At 48.4% G+C, this 25,835-nt stretch overlaps 1 protein-coding gene across 2 annotated transcripts; it reads right to left on the bottom strand.

Annotated features, from left to right (window-relative positions):
• Window positions 1-1,495: 1,495 nt before the first annotated feature.
• HTR3A (5-hydroxytryptamine receptor 3A) lies at window positions 1,496-16,849 on the bottom strand. 2 transcript variants are annotated; one of them, XM_008020941.3, is made up of 9 exons: window positions 16,392-16,849; window positions 13,853-14,019; window positions 12,488-12,532; window positions 10,469-10,578; window positions 8,528-8,697; window positions 5,653-5,813; window positions 5,100-5,310; window positions 4,782-5,003; window positions 1,496-2,347 (listed from the first exon to the last, which is right to left on the bottom strand). In XM_008020941.3, exons 1-9 carry the CDS (start codon window positions 16,456-16,458, stop codon window positions 2,049-2,051), a joined length of 1,452 nt encoding a protein of 483 aa, XP_008019132.1. In that variant the 5' UTR covers window positions 16,459-16,849; the 3' UTR covers window positions 1,496-2,048. The 2 variants fall into 2 exon arrangements, with proteins under 2 accessions (XP_008019132.1, XP_008019131.1); XM_008020940.3 differs by having other exon boundaries at window positions 4,782-5,310.
• Window positions 16,850-25,835: the final 8,986 nt, after the last annotated feature.

Raw genomic sequence — 25,835 nt, 5'->3', positions numbered from 1 at the left:
GAAAGCCTTGTCCGTACATTGCAGACACTAAGATAGGTCGCCCTTGGTGAGGTCTCACCTTCTTTTTCTCTAACTACTTGTTAGGTTGATGAAGCGATGGGGCTGGGTGTTCCTCAGCATGTCTTAAATTCTGGTGTCTGGGAGAGGGAGCTAGGATATGAGAAATAAGATCAAAGACCATTCTGCTGACTCTATGTCCTCCTGGCCCTGCTTTCTGGTGGATGTGCCAGGGACTGACTGCTGACAATTCCCAAAGGAGATAAGAAATCCAAGCCGAGTGCAGTGACTCATGCCTGTAATCTCAGCACTTTGGGAGGCCGAGGCAGGCAGATCACCAGGTCAAGAGATCGAGACCATCCTGGCCCACATGGTGAAACCCTGTCTCTACCAAAAATACAAAAATTAGCTGGACGTGGGGGCACGCGCCTGTAATCCTGGTTACTCCAGAGGCTGAGGCAGGAGAATCACTTGAACCTGGGAGGTGGAGGTTGCAGTGAGCCGATACCACGCCACTGCACTCCAGCTTGGCCACAGAGCGAGACTCCATCTCAAAAAAAAAAAGAAAAAAAAAGAAAAGAAAAAAAGAAAAAGAAAAAAAAGGAAGAAATCCAAACCTTGGCTTTCTTGGTGTTCCCAAACACCAAACCAGCTGGTGCTGGCCGTGGTGCTGAAGATCTCGTCTCTGTTCCGTTGCAGCATCTACTTGCAGGGAAAGAGCTTGCTCCCACCTTCACTAAGAGATCATGAGCCCAGGTAACAGGGTTGCGTGGACCCTTCCAACATCTTTCCAAGGGGTTGCAGAGCCGAGATGCCCCCACTCTTCTATCCATTGCTAAGTGTTCATGGTCCTGAGCCTCATACCTTAAATCCCACCTCCTAGTGTTTCTTCTTCATAATAGCTACTTAAAGTATAAAGAGTAACTTACATAACTGCAAACCCATCATCTAATTTAAATGTAAAAACCAGTATGACTGAGAATCCCTGTATATCCCTCCTTAGTCTCATCCTTCACTCCTTTTCCAGATCACTAATATCATGAAGTTGGTGTTTATCCTTCCTGTGTAAATGCTTTTCAACCTATTTGTCATCTCCCAGTTTCCTGGGCCTGGAGGCACCAATCTCTCTCTCTCTCTCCTTTTTTTTTTTTTTTTTTTTTTTTGACAGAGTCTAACTCTGTCACCTAGGATGGAGTGCAGTGGTACAATCTCAGCTCACTACAACCTCCGCCTCCCGGCTTCAAATGATTCTCCTGCCTCAGCCTCCTGATTAGCTGGGATTACAGGCATGCACCACCACGCCTGGCTAATTTTTGTATTTTTGCTTTTCTTTTGGTATAGGAGGGGTTTCACCATGTTGGGCAGGCTGGTCTCAAACTCCTGACCTCCAGTGATCCCCCTGTCTTGACCTCCCAAAGTGTTGGGATTAACTAACTGTAAATCTCTTCTAACCATCCAACCTCTTCCCAAAACTGCTGACAAATGGTTAAGAAGAGAATTTAGGGATTCACTGCATTTTATTCTTCCCACTCCCATCATCTGATAGGGGATGGATATTCAGGGAAGCAGCCACAAGTGAGGTGAAGAAAGAGACACTAGGGGTTAGAGAAGCCTAGTACAGAGTTATCAGGCCTGTGTAGTAGAGAGTTGGTTTTGCCTTCAACCTAAAAGCAAAGTTATGAGAGAGGAGCAGAATTCCAAAGTCCCTTATTCAGGGGAGGGTCAACGGGGAAAAGGCTTGATACATACACAAATAGAGTGGACTTAGGGAGTGCCCGAGTTTCTCCTGATCTAAGAGAGCATGATTTAAAGCCATGGTGAGCTGCTGGGGGTGGGGCAAGGGTGTAAGGGCCTTGAACACCCAGTTTTTGGTGGAAGGGTTCAGACCTTGGCTTGGGATTGCTGAGATGAATTGGCATTGGAAACAGGGCATGGGACTTTGTGTCTTGAAAACGTCCCTGACATTCCCTGGGTCCTGAGGGCCCTAAACAGAAATCCTTTGCCCTCACCTAACTAGGCCTGTACCCCTTCCTCCACTGGGCTGTACCCACTCAAGCATACTGCCAGATGGACCAGAGCATAACCAGGGTGATGCTGTAGGCCAGCACCGCCAGCAGGTAAATGTGGAACAGCAGCTTGTCCAGCACAGAGCCCACGCGCAGCCAGTCTCGGGCCACCTCTCGGATCTCATCCCGCTTCTCCAAGAAGTGCCGGATGGAGGACAACTCCTGCAGCAGCCCACGCACCGCCAGCGAGGCCTCCCGAGGTGGTGGGGGAGGGCTACATCTGCCCCTCGGGTTCTTCTCCAAGTCCTGGGGTCCTCCCATGTGGTTGCAGTGGTTTCTCATGGCTGGAAGAAGAGCAGAGCATTGGCAGGAGAGGGAGACCTCGGGTGGTGACCTGAACATGGTCACTTATACTTCTATAGCCTGCACATTTTTGCTGGGAATAACTTTTTTTCCTCACTCTGTCGCCCAGGCTGGAGGGCAGTAGTGCAATCTAGGCTCCCTGCAACCTCCGCCTCCCGAGTTCAAGCAATTCTGCCTCAATCTCCCAAGTAACTGGGATTACAGGCACATACCACCACACCTAATTTTTTTTTTTTTCAGTAGAAACAGGATTTCACCATGTTGGCCAGGCTGGCCTTGAACTCTTGACCTCAAGTGATCCACCTACTTTGGCCTCCCACAGTGCTGGGATTACAGGTGTGAGCCACCGTGGCTGGCCAGGAACAACTTCAGACATAAAAAGTATAAAGAGTAACTTACATAACTGCAAACCCACCATCCAATTTAAATTGAAAAACCAGTATGACTGAGGATCCTAGTATCTCTAGGTACCTGAGTACCCAGACTCAGACTCATGACTGAGTACCTCTCCTTATGCACATCCTCCACCCCTCTTCCAGATCATTAATATCATGAAGAATCCTTCCTGTACACTGCTTTTCAACCTATGGGCTTTCCTCAGCAATTGGATATCCATTATTTCATCTGAACCTCACAGTAGTCTCACAAGAGAGGCAGAGGAGGCGTGATTACTATTCCTTTTTTTTTTTTTTTCCGGAGACCAAGTCTCACTCTGTTGCCCAGGCTAGAGTGCAGTGATGCAATCTCGGCTCACTGCAACCTCCGCCTCCCCAGTTCAAGTGATTCTCCTGCCTCAGCCTCCTGAGTAGCTGGGATTACAGGCGTGCACCACCACACCCAGCTAATTTTTGTAATTTTAGTAGAGACGGGGTTTCCCCGTGTTGGTCAGGCTGGTCTCGAACTCCTGACCTCGTGATCCACACCCACCTCGGCCTCCCAAAGTGCTGGGATTACAGGTGTGAGCCACTGTGCCCAGCCAATTATTCCCACCATATAAAAAATGGTGAAGCTGAGAGAGGTTAGGTGACTAGCCTGTGATCACATACTTGGAGGATCATTTAATGGTGAGACCACCAAGGCTCAGGTGTCTAGACTCCCAATCCACTGCTACTTCTGCTCCATTTTGTTGCCTCAGAGGGGCAGCAGGATGGAGGGTGCTGCTCTCATGTCCATGACTGCAGGTCCTGGACCAGGAAATGCAACTACAGAAGTGGCTTCCTTCACCAAGGTAAATGAGGCACTAGACTGGCAGACTTGTTCACTAGCTCTTGATGAGATGGCCTTAGATGAGCCAAAAATCTCATGTAAAAGGCCTGGCCCTAGCCAGGAGGAAGGACAAAGAGGAGTGGAGTGGAGAGGAGTGGTTAGAAAGAAAAGCTTAGAGTTAGATGGGCCTGGGTTCTACCAATTCCTGGCTCTGTGATTTAGGTCAAGCAAGTTCTCTATAGCTCTGCTTCCCTTATTTGAAAAATGAGAATGAGAATCCTCTTGGGTTGTCGTGAGTATTCCATGTGATCATGTAGACAAAGTGCTTTGCACATGCCTGGCACAAAATGTTCAGTGAATAAACCAACCAACTAACCACCACCAACAACAACAACAAATGGTAGCTATAACAATTCCTCAGGAGGTGTAACTCCATACTTAATGTCTCTCTGCCTCATAGGTGTTTGAAATTCTAAAGAATCTGATCTTTGGGCTGTGTATTTGTTGTTTTTAATTTTTATTTTTGAGACAAGGTCTTACTCTGTCTCCAAGTGGGATGCAGTAATGCGAACACAGCTCCCTGCAGCCTCAACCTCCTGGGCTCAAGTGATCCACTTCAGCCTCCTGAAGTAGCTAGGACCACAGGAGTGTACACCACCATGCCCAGCCAACTTAAAAAAAAAAAAATCAGTAGAGATGAGGTCTCAGTATGTTGGCCAGGCTGGTCTTGAACTCCTGGGCTCAAGTGATCCTCCCACCTCAGCCTCCCAAAGGGCTGGGATTGTAGGCATGAGCCAACATGCCCTGCTTTGGGTTGTTTAGAATAAGAGTTTTAGAAATCCTAGCAGCAGTTTTTAACTGTCTGAGGCAGGGAGACCAATAATTGCCTAAGGGGCATCCATTTGACTTCCCCCATGGGTCCTTCCTAGAGAGAGGCCATTCTCAGCCCAGAGGTCTCAGCTCCTGACATGCTCAGCCTCTGGGATTCCTACCCTCTCTTTCAATACCCAAGGTGATGAGAGGTTGTGTAAGTGAAGAAAGGGTCTGGACTGACACCTTTGGCTGAAGTCTGCCCCTCCCAATAAGGCAGGGCATGGGATGCCACGTGCAGTGCAGCACCTCCTTGGCAGGCCACACCCTCCAGAGACTTTCCACAGCATCCAAGCCAGAAGCGGCCCCTCGTGTGGACTCTTCCTTTCTGTTTCTCACCTGAGCAGTCATCAGTCTTGGTGGCTTGGGAGGTGGCTGGAGGCCTCTGGGAAGTCGACTGCTCCCGCAGACAAAGTAGCCAGGCAATTCTCTCCAGAACAAGGTGACGCAGCCAGGCAGGCACAGGCTGCTGCAGGTCTTGCTTGTGCACCAGCCGCACAATGAAGATGGTCTCGGCCAAACTTATCACCAGCAGAGCCATGCACACCACAAAGTAGACACCTGTGCAGTCCAGGGCAGAGGCAAGAGACACATACAGGAGGTGGGAGGGGGTGGGTTTCTCACCAGACTGAGCTCTGCTGCCAGGAGAGACCTTACCAATGAGAGGAGTGCCGATGGCAGTGGCCGGCAGCGTGTCAGAAACGATGATCAGGAAGACCGAGTAGCCCAGGAGGAGTGTGATCTTGAAGGAGACCCTCTCACCACTGTTGGGGGGCAGGTAGAAGCCCACGATGTCCATGACCATGAGGAAGATGCTGGGCAGCAGCAGGCTGACCACATAGAAGAGGGGCCGCCGGCGGATGACCACCTGGGATCGGGAGAGGAGCTTGTGGGAAGCCTGGGGCACACAGGCTCTGCTCCCAGGAACCACCCCACAAGCTCAGACTCCTTGTTTTATGGAGCTTCCAGCCTGGATTACTCAGAGAAGAAAACAGACAGCCCCCCATACCCTGTCTCTCAATTCAGGCTTATAACTGTTTAGAATAAGTAAGGGACATTCACAGAGTTTCCCCATCTACTTCACTGAAGTTCCAGATGTATGCAACCTGGAGTTGGACAAAGGCACAGAAGTCCTTCCCAGCATGCCTCCTTAAGTCTATCTGGGTGCGAAGTTTTATTCACCATTTTACCCACATTCACTCCCACTCACATAGAACTTCATTTCTGCATAGCAGTGACTGCTTTCCATGCTGAACTCCTGAAAGTCGGGCAGCACCCCCAGCAACTCCCATTCTCCCTGGTTCATGAAGACACTCTTGTCGAATTTCACCTTTTCTGGCAAGCGCCACAAAGAGATGTTGATGTCCTGGACTGAGAGAGAATAAAGCAAGCCAGCTTTGGAATCTAGTGCCCAGAGCCTGCCAGACCCTGTGATGATGGGACACAGGTGGGCAACAACCAAAGGGAGCTGATATCTGATCGCCCAACCTCAGCCTCAGCACATCACCTTCAGCCTCGCTGTCCTCAGCTATAAAATAAGGTTCTCATCATACCTCTCTCACAGGGCCATACTGAGGGCACATGAAGTCTTAAATGAAAACACACGGTGCAAAGAACCGTGCAAACCATTCATTAGAAAATGCTTTCTGTCTTTCACACATACACACACAAACACACACACACACCCCCCTTCCAAACAGCTTTCTAGGTTTCCCTGTTAGAATTACCCATTGCAAAAATGAACAGAAGTCAACATTCTTCACCTTTGCCTTGATGGAACTGCCTGTCTTTAAAAGTGAATTAAGACAATAAGCAAAATCCTCACTTATAGATTGCAACTCCACTTCTCAACATCTGCAGCAGAGACATATGCACTGGGAAAGACAGGAGTATCCATTGCAGAAAAACATTGGAAAATACTGAAATATCCATCAATCATAAAAATGCTTAATAAGCTAGGATGCAACCAAAATCATTAGATGTTTGCATTGGTGGTAGTGGTGAGCACAGCTGCCTTCCAAAATCCTGAGCTATTTTATAGCAGCTAAAATTTTTGAGGATGACCTAAATATGCATGAACTTCGAAAAATGTCCAAGACCTATTGTTGAGTAAAAAGAATCAAGTAGTAGTATATAATAATATATATAGATATATTTATCTAAAATACAAACTCATAAAGCAATTTCCATGTACTTTCCATAGATGTGTATGTGTGTATGTGAATGTGTAGAGAAGGATTTGGAAAAATATGCTGTTCTAGATGAAGTTTCTACTGATAAAAGTGGTTAACTCTTGTTGGTGAAGTTTGGGATTGAGGGTAGAAGTCAAAGGAGATGTTAGTCTTATCTGTAGTTCTGGTCAGGCATCACTGTCATAACTTAAGTTTAAGGTAATGAATACATCAAAACAGAAGTGGGGAATGCCTTTTTTTTTTTCTTTTTTTTTTTTTTGAGACAGAGTCTTACTCTGTCACCCAGGCTGGAGTGCAGTGGCACAACCTCAGTTCACTGCAACCTCCACCCTCTGAGTTCAAGTGATTCTCCTGCCTCAGCCTCCCGAGTAGCTGGGATTACAGCCGCCCGCCACTGTGCCCGGCTGATTTTTTGTATTTTTCGTAGAGATGGGGTTTCACCATCTTGGCCAGGATGGTCTTGATCTCTTGACCTCGTGATTCACCCACCTTGGCCTCCCAAAGTGCTGGAATTACAGGTGTGAGCCACCGTGCCCGGCCTGGGGGATGCCTTCTTGCAGCAGAGTGGTGTACACTTCACCAGCCCTCTAGCAAGCCCTTAGCTAGCATTCATCTGCTCAGTGACATTTGCTGAGAATCTTCCTCTGTGCCAGGCCCTGTGCTGGGGATCTAAAGGTAGGCAAGAAATCATGTCCCTGCCCTTTCCAAGTTGTTTTACTTTTTTATTTTTATAGGATCTCATTACGTTGCTCAGACTGGCCTCATACTCCTGGGCTGAAGCAATCCTCCTGCCTTGGCCTCCCAAAGTGCTGGGACTACATTTGTGAGCCACTGCATCTGCCCCTTTCTAAGTTTATATCTAGGAGAGAAGTACACATTGAACAAGTACTAACAAGGGTGACAGAGGTGAGGAGAAGACCAGGATGCCAAAAATTGGGCAACAGGGATGGACTAGTCTAGGGGATGAGAGGGGAAACAGAAGCTGAAACGTATGCTGCCATCAGAAGGGTGAGTAGAGGGGTTGGCCAGGCTAGGTGTGGTTGGGGGGAGCAGGTGTGGGGCAGGATGGGAGAGGGAGGAAAGGGCCAGGTAGCATAGGAGAGGAAACAACATGTGATAAAGGGAAAGAATATGAGAGCTGGGGCTAGAAAGGAAGGCAATTGGGCGGGAGCAGAGTTCAGGGGAGCAGATGAGCCTGCAGCAGCGGGCTGTAGCAGAATCAGCTCAAGAGGGTGCATTGTGTTCCAGGGTACCTGGGCTCCCATTGAGGGGTTTTGAGTGACATGGTCAGTTTGCATTTTACTAAAATCTCACTGGCTTCTGTGAGAATCACGAATTAAGGGGGACATGAATGCATGGGGAACCAGGTAGGAGGCTAAAGCAGAAACGGAGGCAGGAGATGAGGGTGGCTTGCATGGGGATGAAGGGAAATAAATGGATCTGAGAGATGCTTAGTGCCAGATTCTGTTGGAGACATTGGAAAAAATTGTCCCTTACTGAGCATCTTGCAGTCAGTTCACACTCTCATTGAATACTGCTATATTAATGTAAAATAAGAACTCATAAAGCAATTTCCATGTACTTTCCATAGATGTGTATGTGTGTGTATATATGCACACATGCATGTGTGAATGTAAATGTGTAGAGAAGGATTGGAAAAATATACTGAGCTATATGAAATTTCTACTGATAAAAGTGGTGAACTCTTACTGTTGGAGCAGCAAGAGCAGCAGATTCGCCTCATGTAGAGGATGAGGAAGCAGAGGTCCAGAGGGCTAATAAGTGGTGAGTAGGCTGGATTTGCGAGAAGGCACCCTGGGGAGCACTCCTTGCTCAGGTGTCCCTGGGGTCTCCCACCCTCCACCCCTGCCCCGGCGAAGCCCACATACTCACTGGTGTGCAGCCAGCTGGTGAAGGTCAGCGAGCAGTTCTGGACATCGAAGGGAAAGTTGTAGATGTCGAGGCTACAGGCAGTCACCACCTGGAGGGGCTTGTAGTTCTGAACTTCGCCTTGATGCCGAATATACACGTATGGGATATTTGGAGACTTCCCCACATCCACACTGGCCAGGGAAAAGGGGTCAGTTTGGGAGCTCAAGAGGCAGGTCAAGCCCTGGTGGCCTGAAGATCTTGGAACAATTGGGTAGGGAATGAAGTTTGGGGAGGGTACAGGCAGCTGGACAACCTGGATGTTTTGTCTGGCCTCGGTTTTTCCAACCTTCCTATCTTAGGCTTCCTGACCTGCTGTTGTCAAGGCTACTTATCAAGCAGTAATGGGCATTTCTCCTTTATTCCCCTGGCTCCTGGCCACACAAGGCAAGGAGGAAAACCCATGGGCCCAAAAGCCATGGACAGCAGGGAGTGTGCCCAGCGGCCCCAACCCGTCACTGCCTCCAGCTGGGCAAAGCTTGGCTCCCAGGGAGCTTGGTGAAAGCGGGATCTTGTGTTCCATCCTGACTCTGGCTTCCCTTTGCTTTCACCGCTAGAAGTCCTTTGAAATGAAAATAATCATCTTTGGATGAAAAGGAGCTAAAGAAATGGATACGAATTCGGGAAAACCAGAAAAGCCCCACAAGACCTCATTCCACTCTCTTAGCTGATCTCAAAGTGGTAGGCCCTCTTGAGTGACCACTGTGGCATGGAGTGGGCTGAGCCCAGGGTGCTAAGCCCTCAGACTTCTCTGAGTTCAGGTTGAGGGATGAGAAGTCAAGACTAAGGCCACTTCACTGTTGAAACTGGAGATCCAGCAGAAACTAGGATTTCCCAGAACCCTCCAGCCTGAGCTATGCAGGGGATGGGGTGTGGTCAAGGTCAACTGCCTCCCTTGGAAAAATGTCAGTGGCACCCCCTGGAGTTGGACAATGCTGCAGGTCACCTTCCCTTTTCCCTCTGTCTCCCCAACCATCTTCCCTGCCCTTGAATTCTGAAACCCAGTTAGTGGGCCCTGAATGAACCTGCAGATGGGGAGAAGGAATGTTGGCTGGGGCCAAATGGGACTGTGTTTGACTGCCAGAAATAAAGCCTAGTGGGACCCACTTCATATTGGAGAAGTAATCTGTGGCCTGTCAGGTACATGTGTGACTTGGGAGGTCTGACCGTGTCCCCCAGCTCCAAATCTCCTTCGGGGGCCAGAAGCAGCAGCCACTATCAGTGTTCCACTTTTTTTTTTTTTTTTTTTTTTGAGATAGTCTCACTCTGTCACCCAGGCTGGAGTGTAATGGTGTGATCTTGGCTCACCACAACCTTCACCTCCCAAGTTCAAGCGATTCTCCTGAGTAGCTGTCAGTCTCCCGAGTAGCTAGGATTACAGGTGCTCGCCACCACGCTCAGCTAACTTTTGTATTTTTAGTAGAGACAGGGTTTCACCATGTTGGCCTGGCTAGTCTTGAACTCCTGACCTCAGGTGATCCACCCGCCTCAGCCTCCCAAAGTGCTGGGATTACAGGCGTGAGCCACTGAGCCCAGCCAAGTGCTCCATTTTTTTTTTTTTTAAGAAACATTTACTGTCTCCTTTAAAAGTGCAGCTGTCCCGTTAGGTGATTATAACTCAGTGTGAATTCATTTACTGTTTTTTTTTTCCCGTGGCAGGGGCCCTTGGACTACGAAGTATGGAATTTCAACAAGCACAGAAAAGAAGGAGTTTTCAGAAAGAAAAGAACAGAAAAAGGTGGGGGGAGAAGACAAAGGGAATTTGGACTCACGCCAGCTTTATATACAGTTTGCAATTCCTGGTGGGTCATCTCAAATGCAACAATGACAATCTTCTCTCTCTGTCCCCAGGCTTCTCCATCCCCTAAGCCTCCCAGCCACCCCACAACTGATAATGGTACTCACAACTCATTGATGAGAATGTCTGGGACCCAGATGCTGTCCGTGGGGATGGACAACTTGGTGATGTTGTCAAAGTCCTCAGGGTTCCACTGGAGAAACTCATCAGTCCAGTACTAGGGGAGGAGCAGGGATGGTCATGGGCAGCCCCCTCCATCTCCAGTGAGGGTCGCCTGCAACTCAGGCAGACTTCACCCTCAGTGCCCAGGCAACAGGTGGGCATCTTCTTGGGAGAAGTAGGTGTCAGTGGCATCTAAATCCCTCACCAGTAACTGAGAGTCCCCCCACCTCTTCATTCCCACTCTGCCTCCAGACATAACAACTCGGCTAGATGCAGCCTTGCCCCAGGAAGGAAGTCAGTCATTTCGAATGCTGTGAGTTCCCCCTCTGCCAGCTGAGAATCTCAGACAAATGACTTCTTGGATCTTGGTCTCAACATATTTATATGGAGGTAATAACATCTACTTCACAGGGTGGAGATGGCTGTTGTTAAGTTTTGATTAGTGTATTCTCCATTTTCATGCCAGGATGGCCAGTCTAAAATGTAAATTTGATCATGTCACTCCCTTGCTTAAAATCCTTCAGGGGTGCCCCATTGCCTTTAGGGTAAAGTTAAACTTCACAGCCAACACAGGCTGATATAATCTGACCTCTGCTATCTCTCTAGCCTCATGTTTTGGCCATGCCTCTCTGTGACTTCTACACTGCAGCCATATGCAATGAAACACTGCTGGAACCTCTCTGCATATCCTGCTCCCTCTCCCCTATCTTCTTTACCAAGGTTCATTTTCCTCATCCTTCTGGACTTAGCCAAGCCATCTGTCTGCTCTCTTCTCCAGGACATTGTCCATGACCCCCACACCCTACTCTTGTTGACATGTGTCTCCTCTGTGCTCCCATGGTTAGCACCTTGTCCTTGCTATGTTGGAGTGGCTGTCTTGTTGCATTTCAGTTGTCAGTACCTGTATCTCGTCTTTGAGCTCATGGTGGTCAGGGCCTTGATCTAGTTTGTGTCTCTAACTCCAGTCTCTTAGCACAGTCGCTGGTATATGTAGACTGCCATTCCCTCACTGCTGATGCAAGCAACTGGGGCAGACAAGTGGCCCTAGAGCTCCAGAGGTGGGAGGTGGCTGGATGTCCTGGAAAAGGAGCTCCAGTCTGCCTGTGCTTGTTTGGGTCCCTTCCCTTTGTGCGCTGCAGTAAGGGATCCCTCTGTGAGGCAGGGACGGAGCAGTATCTCAGGGATCAGCATTCTAGCTTCTTCCACCACCCCATGGTGGTGGTGATGGATGTGCCATAAGCCATGGGGAGGGATAACAGAGACCCACTTATGCCAGGTGTGTTCCCAGAGCCTCTAGGGCATGACCTCTGTCAGCTGTCCTCATACTCCTGCCTCCGTGTGTTCAGCCACTTTAGTTTCCCCTCTGCTCTGACTTCTCCCCAACAGCCCCAGGGGTTTCCAGAGCAGGACTCATGGATAGTGACTTCCACTCTTTTCCTACCCCACCCCAGCTCGAAGCCAGAATTCCTGCCAAGCCTCAGACACATCCACACACCATGGGCTGACCCAGGCCCATCAGAAGCTAAAAGAGTGGGGAAATGGCTGAGGATGTGAGGACTAAGTGGCTGGAACGAACCATCCTGTTTCAATCACCCAATTTGGTTGCTGTCCAATTTGGCTGAATAAAAGGAAGAATGGTCTAGCAAATAGTGCTGGCTGAGAGTGAAGTGGCTGCCTTGTGAGTTCCCTTCAACAGAGGCTGAACAAGCCATAGTTTGGGGTGCTTTGAAGAACTTCAGAAGCCAGAGGGGATTTGGAGGGTTTCTCCTCCACTATCTTTAAGCCTCCTTCCACTCTCAGACCTGAGATGAGGAGATTCCACACTCCTGGATCTCAGGCTGAGGGTGCCTCTGAGCCTCTCCCCTCACCTTCCGTCACCAAGGTCACTGAAACTCCTAACTCCTTCCCAGGAGGATGGGTCCCTATCCCAAGAAACGGGGGAAGGGAGGGATGGGTCTGCTCACCTGCCGGTACCAGATGTAGGTGGTCAGCACCTGATTCTTCTCATCCTGGGAAAGGAAAGGGAGCTTGAACAAGTAACCCTGTGGACTGGAGGGCCACCCCGCACACGCCAGCCCCTAAAGGAGAGGCTTCCTTCTGCCCTATTGCTTTGGGAAGTAAAAGTGAAGAGCAGGGCCTGGGGTGGGGAAAGTAGATAGACTGGAGCTCCCTGGCCAGACAGGAAAAGTTAGTCGTTCACTAGGGCACACCCGGAAAGAAGCAACAATGATTGATTGATTGATTGATTGATTGATTTTGAGACAGAGTCTTGCTTGTTCTGTTGCCCAGGATGGATTGCAGTGGCATAATCTCAGCTCATTGCAACCTCCACCTCCCAGGTTCCAGCGATTCTCATACCTCAGCTTCCCGAGTAGCTGGGACTACAGGTGCGTGCCACCACACCTGACTAATTTTTGCATTTTTTAGTAGAGATGCAGTCACTATGTTGGCCAGGCTGGTCTTGAACTCCTGGCCTCAAGTGGTCTGCCCACCTCAGCCTCCCAAAGTGCTGGGATTACAGGCATGAGCCACCATGCTCTGCCAACAATGATTTATGTTTCAACTTCAAATATACATATAATGCCAGGAGCAGTGTCTTACATCTGTAACCCCAGCAATTTGGGAGGTTTAGGCAGGCGGATGGCTTGAGGCCAGGTGTTCGAGACCCGCCTGGCCAACATGGCAAAACCCTGTTTCTACTAAAAATACAAAAATTAGTCAGGCGGGTTGACTAATTTTAGTAGAGTAATTTTAGTAGATTAAAATTAGTAGCGACTGTGAAGTTAGGTCCTGCCTACCTGACCCCAACACAGAGCCACTGCATCTCTACAACTGCCTTCTTGTTTATCTCTGCACAATGTCTGCCTACCTCTTCTGAGCAGTGCACCCCACCCTACTGTGATAGTTGATGAAGGAATTGATGAATAATTGATCTGTTGGCTGATTCTTCAACAATCATTTAGTGACACCTGCCAGGCACCAGGGATGTTTGTAAGGCACTGAGGGCATAGAGATGCATGGGACAGTCTTAATCTTCATACAGCTGACACAGAGAGATGGTTAGCATTACGCAGTCTATGAAGAACCACGTGTGGGAAGTGGCTTCCTCACTGTACGGGTGTGGGAGCAGCAGCCACAGGGTGAGCCCAGGTTTCTGGTTTGGGCAGCTGTGCAGATGGTGCTGCAATCCATCCTGAGCTGTGGTGCCAGAACGTAGGTCCTATGGGTTCTCAAATGCCTACCAAGCTGCACAGGGGGTGACTTGTCTCACATGGCCTTCTCCCACCCCCACAAGGTCTGCCTGTGTGCAGTTCGGGGCTGAGCCTCACCACGTTGAGGATAGCATAGACAATGACGTCAATGGACACGGTGGTTGGTTTCCTCCAGTCCTTTACGGGGCGCACGCCCTTCCTGTAGTTGGTCAGAAGGTAATCTGACAGCCTCAGCAGAGCAGGCCTGGTGGTGTTTCGGCCCTGAAGGCCCGGGCTTCTTCTGGCTGGGAAGGAAAACAGTTCAAAGTAGACACCAGCCCCTCCAAGTCTTCCCCTGGTTCTCTTGCCCTGGTTTGTAAGCTTTTAAAAGGGATGTATTCCCACCATCTCCACTTTACAAAATTCTAAAATATCCCCACAGACTGACATTCTCACCACTAGAGCATTTTGTCTGCAGAGATTTCTACCATAATTCAAATGAATTACTTTGTAGAAAGGACCTATGCATTCATTGACAGGAAGCAGAGATCTGGCTTGGAAGAGCAGGTGGCACGAGACAGCTGAGGTTCAAAGCAGGCTGAGGGCTAAAAAAGGTGGAGAGTAGGCGGCCCATGGGGCCTAAGCAAGGGCCTCTGGGGAGCAACAGGGAAGCTGGCTGCCAGGGTATGATACTAAAAGCAAGAGGGTTGCAAGAAAGCATGACTCCAAGTGCACAATTTCTAAGCCCAAGGGTCTGCATCAGGGTTTTCCTCAGCCGAGGTCAAACCTCAGCATCTGCACACATCATCTACTTTTTGAGTCTGAAACTGGTAAAGAAAGAAGGAAGTGTGGGCATCTGGTGAAAACTGACATTCCCTCTACATCCTGCAAAGCCACCCCAAGAGGATCCTCTCACCCTGCCCCAGGCACACACAAGCTATGGGCGGAGGGCTGGCCCAGTCCACCTCCTAGGGTTGCTGTATGGGCAAACTTGATGGGCTTAGAAAGACGGTTGGGGCTAGGTGTGGAGGGAGTGAGAAGGAATTAAATGACTTCCAGGGCAGGTGGCCTATGGGAACAAACCAGTAATGAGACAGCCCAGCTCCTGGGCCCTGGTCCTGTTCTATGAAGCTTTCATGTGCAGCTCAGTTTTCACACTGGAAGCAGTAGGAGCACTTCCAGAAGGGTGGCCTGACATACAAAAGTGAAAATTCACGGGACGGTGAAGGGAGTACAACCTAGAGGGCAGCAAAGGGGAGCAGAGGGGAGATGGAGCTGGCAGGGTACCCAGGGCCTTTCACTAACCAGGCGCCAGCAGGCCTGGCTTTTGCTAAACAAGACTGCGTCTTCTCTCATCTTGTGTGCAACTTAGCAACAAATCAGTCCTGCAGATTCCCCACCCTTTCACCCACTTTTCCCTAATAAGCTGCTGGCTTCCTTCAGAAGGACAGAGAAGAGCAAAGAGAGAGAACATATACATACACACACACACACACACAATTTTTTTAAGTGTCTCCTTTGGAATAACATTAATGTACATATTCTTCATTTAACTTTAGAACAGTCCACCAGAGTGGCTATTTGCAGACAAGGATCCCCAAGCCCCAGAAAGGTGAGCACCGTGCCCTGCAAGTGGAAGAACTGAGATTCAAATGCAGACCCGTGTGCGTCTTCACTACACCAGCAACAGCCTAGGTCCCATTGACTGGGATCCTGACCAGCTTGGAGAGCACTGAACTCATCCCAGCAGGCCGAGGGCAAAGGACCATTGCTGGGAGGGACAGAGTTTCTTCTCAGTCAAGGAAGCCCTCGACCACAGTCATCACTTCCAGCTTGCGTTTGCTTAACCTACAGAGCATCCCCAAACGACCGCTCCCGGGAGGAAGGACATCTTGCCCAGAGCCCTTTACATCTGTCCAACCCCTGGATGGCCTCCTTCTAACTGTGCCCCAGTGTGCTCCACCCCAGCTCTGTAGGGAGAGAAACCTCCCAGAGGGGAATGAACATGGTCTGCAGCAAAAGGAAGCAGGTCTCTTTGTGGCTAAAACACCCTACATTCAAGGGAGTCAGGAAAGGATGGGCGTAGGGAATGTAGAGAGAAATTGGGTGTCACTGGAGTTTAGTCCTGGAAAGGAACTTGGGGAAACCTCAGACCCAAAGAATGAACCTATGCAACAAAACCAGTGAAGCTGAGGAAAGATGACTAGACTAGTTCTGGTCCCCACTCTGCTGCTAACAAGCTGTGTGACCTTGAATGAATTACCCGCCCCCTACTCCCTGGGCCACAGCATTCCCATTTATAACAGGCAGGGGTGGACCAAATGAGTTCTAAGTTCCCTTGCAGCTTTCATTCAAAGAGTTTAGGGAAGGGGCAAAGAGGAGAGGAGCCCCCTCCTGGTGCCTGTCTTTTCATTGCTGATATGCCAGGCTACTTCTCTGCTCCCCTCTTTGCAAGCTCCGCTCTTGCCCTGCCCCGGGACTCAACATTCCCAACTCTTTCTAGCTTGACCACCATGCTTCAAATGCTGTCATGCTCACAGGTGGTAAGACAGCTGACCTTCCTGCAGCCACCCCGTTCCCCACCCTCGTCTCCACAGCCCTCCGAGGACGGAAGCATCCCCCGCCGCACCTCAGCAGATGGTCAGCCAAGTCCTGCTGCTTCCCAAAGTCCACTTACCTTCTCCCTGTGCCAGGAGCGTGGGGAGAAGCAAGGCGAGCAGCGCCTGCTGGACCCACAGCAGCATAGCGAGCTTCCTACGCGTAGGAGTGCCTCCGAGTGCTCAGGGCGAGGCCTACCAAGGGCCAGCTTGCCTGCCCTCTGCCAACCTCATGCCCCAGCCAGCCTGCCTCTCGCGGCCACTGCTCACACCTTCTGAGGCTGCAGCCTCGCACTCCCCGGGCCACCAAGGTTGGGGAGCCGCCAGGTTTTCCTGCAATCAGTCCTTCAGCTGGATCGTGTTTCAGGCGGGAGGAAAGGGGAGGGGACGGCTGAGAGGGGAGCCCGCCCTAGCTGATGTCATGCTGTGGGAGCTCAGTCCACCCATTCAGCCAGGGCGCTTGGTCATATTTCCCCAAGGAGTAACTTAGGTGGGGACAGGGGCAGCAGAAGCCCCTGAGACAAGGGTGCAGCCTGACCCCCGGGAGATGAACCAGGCTGCTGCTTTCATTGATATCCCTTGGCAAGCATGTTTCTGTGGCACTGGACTGGGGCAGGATAGGGTGAGTCAGGCAGGAGCAGGTGAGTCATTCTCTTACTCCCCAGAGTGACATAACCAAGCAGGTGACTGGGCACCTCTGCAGTTACAGGAAGGGTAACTGGGGTCACCACAGGTCTGCCCTTTTGTCCTTGTCTAATTGGTCAGACTTAAATAGTAAAATATATGTTAATAATAAATATACAATAAAAATAAACTTTTACTATATGTATTTATTTTATGCATTCTTACTGTACATAGTAAATATATGTAGTAAAAATAATAATAATACATGCACTTCGTAGAAAAATATGAAGAAAAATTAAAATCATCTGTAAACTTATGACCCAGAGACAGCCACTCTTAACATTTTGGTGTATATTCTTCCATAATTTCCTTCTGCAATGTGTATACAACAAAGTAAATATCACACACATATAATTTTGTATCCTCCTCTTTTTTTGCTTGATATCATTTCACAAGCATTTCTTTTCTTTCCTTTTTTTTTTTTTTTTTTTTTGAGACAGAGTCTTGCTCTGTCACCCAGGCTAGAGTGCAGTGGCGTGATCACTGCTCACTGCAACCCCAAACTCCCCCATCTCAGCTGATCCTCCCATCTCAGCCTCTTGAAGAGCTGGGACTACAGATGCAAGCCATGCGTGGCTAATTTTTGTATTTTTGGTAGTCCCCCAAAGGGACTAGAGGCATGAGCCATCACACCTGGCCTTGGAAGCATTTTCAATACCTTCCTTTTAAATGGAAGTGGTTTTCTTGAAAGAAGTGTTTCTTTTTTCATTGCAAGTTAAACAGACAAGTACCTATCCCTCAGGCCTCAGCTGTGTACCCCTAAAGTTGCCTGCAAGAAGAATTACTGTGCATTTCTATGTGAAGGAGTCCTGCCCTAGCTCACCATTTGGGTAGATGCTCCTGTACCAATCATGGTAAGCGTCAACAACAAAACATTTTCTTTCCTTTGAATTTATTTTCTTTCCTTTGAATTTATTTTCTAAGTGTGGAATAGGCTAGGAACCCTGCAGTAAGGAGGAATTTTCTGAATTGTAGGAAAAAAAGAAAGGAAATAAAGAAAGAAAGAAAGAAAGAAAGAAAGAAAGAAAGAAAGAAAGAAAGAAAGAAAGAAAGAAAGAAAAGAAAAGAAAGAAAGGGAAAGAAAGAAAGAAAGAAAGAAAGAAAGAGAAGAAAGAAAGAAAGAAAGAAAGAAAGAAAGAAAGAAAGAAAGAGAAAGAAAAGAAAAGAAAAAAGAAAGGAAGGAAGGAAGGAAAGAAGGAAGGAAGGAAAGAAAGAAGGAAGGAAGGAAGGAAGGAAGGAAGGAAGGAAGGAAGGAAGGAAGGAAGGAAAGAAGGAAGGAAGGAAGGAAGGAAGGAAGGAAGGAAGGAAGGAAGGAAGGAAGGAAGGAAGGAAGGAAGGAAAATAATAGAAAAGAAAAGAACAGAACTATCTTGGTCAGGGCTGCGTACCTTTTGGTTCTCATTCCTGTGCATTATGAAATCTGTGCAAAGCATTATACCATTCACCTATGGGGTCCTTTCCTGGGGCCATTAGCGGGGTGTGGTTCTGCAACATGCAGTCCAGTTCAGGGAGCCTGGGCTACTCTTCTCTTAAGTCATGTGCTTCATCACTGCACAATCCAGAAAAACATGGACAATCAGCTCCAAGCCTTTCCCTCGGGAGAATGGTGATGAGGGCAGTGAATCGAAAGAGAGCCCCAAACTTCTAGAGAATGTATAGACCCAGGCCTCTCCAGAATTCCAGAATGAATGGCCTCAGACTCAAGGAGTGACAGCAGGATAAGGCAAGGCAAGAAGAACCAGGCTGCCTCCCGGGCCACCAGGCTGAGGTCTTGAATAGGGCCCAAGCAGAGCACTATAGATTCCTAAATGCGTCTTCAAGCCCAACAAAGATTCTTTTTTTTTTTTTTTTTCTGAAACAAGATCTCACTCCATCACCCAGGCTAGAGTGCAGTAGCATGATCACAGCTCACCGCAACCTCAACCTCCCTGGCTTAGGTGATCCTTCCACCTCAGCCCCCCAAGTAGCTGAGACTACAAGGGTGTGCTACCATGTCTGGCTAATTTTTGTATTTTTAGTAGAGACAGGGTTTTGTCATGTTGCCCAGGCTAGTCTCCAATTCCTGGGCTCAAGTGATTCGCCCGCCTCGGCCTCCCAAAGTGCTGGGATTATAGGCATGAGCCACCGTGCCTGGCCAACAAAGTTTTTAAGCTCCCTCTTACCTCTAAGTGGCCATTAGCAGTTAGAAATCTGAAAATTTCTAGATGACTTTCTCCTCCTGTTTATGTGCATTATGAAATCTGCATAGAGCATTATGCCATTTGTTGATGGGGTCCCTTCATGCAGCCATAAGCTAGGGTGTGGCCTTCAGCAGTAACAAACCCATTTGGGGTTGCCATTAGAATCATTTCCTCATTGGAGAGCAAATAGACACTTAATTGCTCCCCTGACACACCCTAAGCACTACCACAATGCTCCATTTTGTACCTGGGGTGTTTGTGTATATCCACCAGGCCCTCCCTACCTCTTGCTCCACACCTAGGCTGGTGTGGCCTGGGGCCCATTCCTGCCACAGAGCCGAACCATTTGGAGACAACTGGGAAGCATTAGAAACTGAACCTGTTCTGAAAGGACAGCGCCAAAGCCGGAGGGAAGGGAGCACAAAAAAATGGAAGGTAAAACAATATTTTCACAGTCGTGGGGATCTGGAGAAGGAGAATGGGGGAGAAGCAAAAAATAACAGGAACAGGAAGAAAAAGAAGACCAGATAGGAAGCAAGTTAGGAAAGAAACTGAGGAGGAAAAGGAAGACTGGTGGAAAAGGCAAAGAAGAAAGGGAGAAAAAAGAGAGGAAAATGGAAGGAGAAAAGAAAGAGAAGAAGAAGGCGGAGGAAGGATGGAGCAGAAGTAGGAGGTGGCTGAACTATGAAGCAGGGTGGTCTGGGTATGGCTTACCCCTCCCCACCGTAGTACTCTAGAAAAGGGGAGTGGGGTGTCAGCCATGAGCATGTGTTACGACCCCTCTAGAGGTCCTGAGAAATCCGGGAGATCCTGTCCCATGGGCCTCAAGCCTTCATTCTGCATTGAGCTCCTAGAATCTTCTGGGACTGTCCAATTGTGTTAGGAAGAAAAGAGGATGTCCTCTGCACAGTGCGTGCATTTGAGAATTAGCTCCTTGGGTAACAGGATTAGAGGGAGCCGGGCAGGCCATGGCCTCAGATGGAGATGTATTACCTGTGTGCCTTTCTGATGGAGCGGCAATCAAGTTTCCCCTGAAGAAATGTCCTATTAATGGATTTGATGGCACAATAGACAGGGGGAAGCTGGAGCCGTGTGGCCAGTGGCAGGGTGTAAATTGCCTCAGATGAAACTGTGGAGTCACTTTTGCCCCTTTTAAATAAGATAAGAATTAGTGCGAGGCCTTGATGAACTCGCCTTGGCCGGTGGGGATGAGGGAAAAGCAGAGGCTGGGCTAATTTGATTCCTGAGCTCTGCCTGCAGACAGCCAGGCTCCTCCCAAGGAACGGAAGCAGACACACAGATGGCAGTGATCCAGTCTGGGTAATGAAAAACTCCGAGACTGCAGGACTCACAGGTCTGAGCCTTCCTTCCCCTTGTGTCCAGCAACTCTAGCACTGCAGAGAGAAGGATGTGATCACACATGGGCCTCAACTTCCCACCTATCGCTGGATGCCGCTGCCCCCTGTCCTACCCCTTATTGTTTTTCTTGCTCCCATTATCCCGGTTAAAACACAGAGCCCAGAGAGCCTCCATGGCATGCCTTAATTCCCACAGCTAATTACAGACGGAACTGAGATCTGCCAGACTCTTGGCTCCAGTCTTTTCTATTACAGCTGTGTCTCCCATCTTCTGCAGTAAAATTTTACTAGACTGTAAAACTTTTACCACCACAGAGCCTGACCTTTTAAAACCTATAAACGTACCAAAACTCTGCGACCTGTAGTAACATCTGGTCACACTAGGGACCCACCTGCTAGAAAAGGGCTGGGGGAGGCTTAAGGTTTGTCGTCACAGTGCTAAAGGGAAGATTTACCTTCCTCTTCCCTCATCGCCCCTTTGGTTGGGCACCCATGATTGGCACTTGCTCATACGGTGCCCCTGCAGAGCCTACCTCTCTCTGTGCTACGGGTCAGATAAGGAGCACCTTTCCTATCCCCCAGTTCCAGAGACTTGACGCACGCTGGTATGGAGGCTGGAAGATTCAGGGGCTGTCTACTCACGGAGGGGGTGGAAGCCAGCAGGATGGCAAAATGCTTGACTCAGGTTTCCTAGTTTGCCTGCCTGAAGAGGCAGCAGTGGGCATGATAGGAAGGAGAGAGGCACAGCAGTGTCTTCAACAGACATAGGAGAGCACCTTCCTTCCTGGTCTTCTTTGCCCCACTGTCCTATCATGTATGACTCAGAGCTTTCCTCCACCAAGACCCTGGGTCCTTGGAATGGCCCTGTTCTGCACCACTCCGCCAACAGTGGCCCCTATTCATGGAGCGTACACTATGTGCCCAGCACTGTGCTCAGCTCTTTATCTTATTTAATATTTATTTCTTATGAAGAAGATATTGTCATTACTCCCATATTGCAGATGAAAAAATTGAGGTAAAGTGGCCAGGCACAGTGGCTCATACCTGTAATCCCAGCACTTTGGGAGGCCAAGGTGAGTGGATCACTTGAGCCCAGGAATTGAGACCAACCTGGGCAACATGGTGAGACCCCACCTCTACAAAAACTAGAAAAATTAGCCCAGCATGGTGGCACATGCCTATAATCTCAGCTACACAGAAGGCTGAGGTGGGAGGATCACCTGAGCCCAGGGCGTTTGAGGCTGCAGTGAGCTGTCTGCAGTGCTCCTGATGGTATGGAAGGGATGCTACAGTTTGGAGAGTGTATTATTGTTATGTTACGTCTGAGTGCGTGGGGTTTGGCTTCATCTGAAAGGTGGGGTTATTTTTGTCTCCTGTCCCCATCATCTAGAAGAAGGGAAGAGGTCTCTTCTAGATCCCCAACCAGACAGGTTGGAAATTTTAAGTAGTGGCATGGTGAAGCTTTTTATTCTCAATTTTGGCCTCAAAAGGTCAGATGAATGGGAGGTCGTTCCTGTTGGTTGGGTGTGTGTATTGCCATCTTCTACATGGATACAAGCAAGGAATAGGAATTATGAAACCTGGTTGGGTGCGGTGGCTCACACCTGTAATCCCAGCACTTTTGAAGGCCAAGGCGGATGGATGACTTGAGATCGGGAGTTTGAGACAAGCCTGGGCAACATGGTGAGACACCGTCTCTACTAAAAATACAAAAATTAGTGAGGTGTGGTGGTGCTCACCTATAATCCCAGCTACTCAGTAGGCTGAGGCACAAGAATTGCTTGAATCCTGGAAGCCAAGGTTGCAGTGAACTGAGATCACACCACTGCACTCCAGCCTGGGTGACAGAGTGATCCCTGTCTCAAAAAAAAAAAAAAGAAGAAGGAATTAAAAAACCCAAGTGGGCCTCTGAAGTGACACTGTACTTTTGAGACTCTATAAAGCTATATCAGGAAAATTACACAGGTCTAGAAGAACTGAGACCCCTGGGCGTTACAAGTTCATAGTTCGATCTTCACATACCCCTTTTGCTTACTGCCTCTGTCTCTTCTGTTAATGTATTCATTCTGGAATTTCCAACCGTCATGTTCCACATTGAGTGGAAGAGAAGGAAGGGGTCTTTGGTCCTGGTTAGGCCAACGCGGTGGCAGCAACACCTGTATGAGAGAGAGAAGCATCAGAGTAAGGTGAGACCCAAAGAACTGCGTGGTACTGCTTGGTTCCTGCTCTGTCTGCCTGGAGATCTTCCTGGTGCTAAACTTTGGAGATTTGGGGACTTATGCTTATAAGGGAGGGGGTAATCCTTCATACAAGTCATCAGGGAATGATAGGTATGAGAAATGGCAGAGCAGGCAGAATCCTTCCTTATTTCTCCCCTTTCCCCTCCTTTCTGGCACAGAAGGATGGTCTTACTCCAGTTCTTACAGGTGTTCAAGATGGAAATGTTCCAGCCTCTTGAATATCTCTCCTTCCTAGAAAATGAAACTTTCCCCTACTCATTTCCCCAAATTTCCATCAAATTCTAGCTTTTTCAACTACTTGTGGGTAGAAGCTTTTTTCTGTTCCCCAAGCAACTCAGACAACTCTAGAGTGCTCTTCAGGGTAGGTCACCCTGGAAATTGCATCTAAAATTAGCAAGCTGGTAGCAAAAGCTAGGCTTTAATGGGGCTAGTGATGGGTCATCAGCCTATTGGTCACCCCAGAGCCAGATCTGGGGGCAGAAGGTCATTTGGCTTAGATTTCTCTCTAACTCAAGAGTTAATAAACTTCAAGGAGGAAAGGACCAGAGAGGTCATCCTATTCCAGGCAGTAGCCATTCACCCATCTGGCCACCCCAGAACTGGACCTGGGGCCAGTTGGTTGGGTTTAAATTTCTCTCTTACTTGAATTCTAAAGAACTTCTAGAAAAGAAGGGACCGAAGAGGCTATCTTATCCATCTTCTTGTTTCTGGGAAAAATAGAGGCTTAATGTATTATTAGTATTTTCTCAGAAATTTTCAAAGAGACCTCAAAAATCCCTTTGGGATTCTAAAACAAAGTTTCTTCTAATATCTAACTTTAATTGCACTTGGTACAATTTTGAATCATATCCTTTCATCCTGTGGAAATGAGTCCCATCTCCGATCCATTCTTTTCAGAGTCTGAGAAGCAGTGGAAACATAGTGGTCGTCCATGGGCTCTTCCAGAGGAAATAAAAAAAAAAAACAGCAGAGAATAATCACATTGACCAATCTTTGTATGGCCTTGTGTGGTTTACAACATGCTTTCAGGCATGCTCTCTCTTACATGAATTCATTCTAACAGTCTGAGGCAGGTGACTGTGTTAGTCCCTTGTGTTGCTGTAAAGAAATACCTGAGGCTGGTACATTTATAAAGAAAAGAGGTTTATTTGGTTCATGGTTCTGCAAGCTGTGTAAGAAGCATGGTGCCAGCATCTGCTTTTGGTAAGGGACTTCAGGAAGCTTCTACTCGTGGTGGAAGGGGAGCGGGGAGCAGACATGTCCCATGACTAGAGAGGGAGCAAGAGAAAGAGGAGATGCCAGGCTTTTAAGAATAATCAGGGCTGGGAACGGTGGCTCAAGCCTGTAATCCCAGTACTTTGGGAGGCCGAGGCAGGCAGATCACGAAGTCAGGAGATCGAGACCATCCTGGCTAACACACTGAAACCTCGTCTCTACTAAAAATACATAAAAATCAGCCAGGCGTGGTGGCGGGAGCCTGTAGTCCCAGCTACTCAGGAGCCTGAGGCAGGAGAATGGCGTGAACCCGGGAAGCGGAACTTGCAGTGAGCCAACATCTCGCCACTGCACTCCAGCCTGGGCGACAGAGCGAGACTCCGTCTCAAAAAACAAACAAACAAACAAGGGCCGGGCTCGGTGGCTCACGCTTGTAATCCCAGCACTTTGGGAGGCTGAGGCAGGTGGATCACGAGGTCAGGAGATCAAGACCATCCTGGCTAACATGGTGAAACCCCGTCTCTACTAAAAATACAAAAAATTAACCTGGCATGGTGGCAGGTGCCTGTAGTCCCAGCTACTCGGGAGGCTGAGGCAGGAGAATGGCGTGAACCCGGGAGGCGGAGCTTGCAGTGATTGCAGTGAGCTGAGATCACCCCACTGCACTCCAGCCTGGGCGACAGAGCGAGACTCCGTTTGAAAAAAAAAAAAAAAAAAAAAAAATCAGGTCTTTCGTGAACTAATAGAACAAGAACTCACTCATTACTATGAGCATGGCCCAAGCCATTCATGAGAGATCTGCCCCCATGACCCAAACACCTCCCACTAGGCCCCACCTCTAACACCGTGGATCACATTTCAACATGAGAGTTGTGGAGGACAAATACCCAAACCCTATCAGTGACATTACACTTATTTTACACACGAGGAACTACAACTCTGAGATATTTACTGACTTGCCCAAGGTCTCTCAGCTATGTATGACCAAGCCCAGTACAGAACCCTAAGCCAAGCTAAGACAGCACTCCTGAAGATCTGATTCTGTCTTCTGCCTTTTCTACTGAGGAAAAATGTAAACAGGAAGAAAAGACAACAATTGTAACAGTTGTTGCCTGTCAGGGTAGAATGTACGTCTGGTAGACAGGGTGGGGAGAAAGACGTTTTTCACTCTCCACCCTGTTATGCTTTAAATTTTATTTTTAAAAATGAGTGTTTTATTTCAAAAAAAAAATGAAGTGAGTTTTTAATAAGAAGCAAAGGGAAAATGAAATAGAGCGTGGCCCCAGTCTTGGTTCCATCGTGGACTATGTGAACTTGGGCAAACCAACTACACTGTCTCAATCGTATACTCAATTTCATCACCTATCTAATGGGAATAAAGAAACAATTGCCCTGCCTACTAAATTCACCTATGTATTGAATTCACCAGACTTTTTGGGAATATTATAGTTCAGTAATTATTTACCTGGAATGGGTAAGGCAGTATCAACATCACCTGGTTCAAATTATGCATGCCCCTTCTCCCAGATATTCTGATATCCACTCTCTCTTCCCCCTACACAGAAATCATAAAAACCGTAATTCACGGTGCTACCAGCTCTCTGGAATCTCTTTATAAGGACACTAATCACCTCCCAAAGGCCTCACCTCCTAATACCATTGCATTGGGGGTTAGGTTTTAACATGTGAATGCTGGGGGAACACAGTCATTCAGTCTATAGCAATAACTAACAATATAGCAACTAACTAGCAATAATAAATAAGAAAGGAATTGCCCAAGGTCTCTCAGCTATGTATGACCAAGCCTGGTACAGAAAGAAAGTGTCTAAACCCAACACCAGTTTTCT

Source organism: Chlorocebus sabaeus, chromosome 1, assembly GCF_047675955.1.
Source record: "Chlorocebus sabaeus isolate Y175 chromosome 1, mChlSab1.0.hap1, whole genome shotgun sequence".
In the NCBI taxonomy this organism is placed as follows: Eukaryota; Metazoa; Chordata; class Mammalia; order Primates; family Cercopithecidae; genus Chlorocebus; species Chlorocebus sabaeus.
This window is presented reverse-complemented; position numbering and strand designations above follow the sequence as displayed.

Coding starts and splice junctions, on each gene's coding strand:
- HTR3A (XM_008020940.3), bottom strand. CDS start 16,458: ATGCTGCTGTGGGTCCAGCAGGCGCTGCTCGCCTTGCTTCTCCCCACG. Junction 14,020..16,391: donor GCTCCTGGCACAGGGAGAAG/GTAAGTGGACTT, acceptor TTTCCTTCCCAG/CCAGAAGAAGCCCGGGCCTT. Junction 5,311..5,652: donor ATGCAGAAATGAAGTTCTAT/GTGAGTGGGAGT, acceptor TCCCGATCCCAG/GTGGTCATCCGCCGGCGGCC.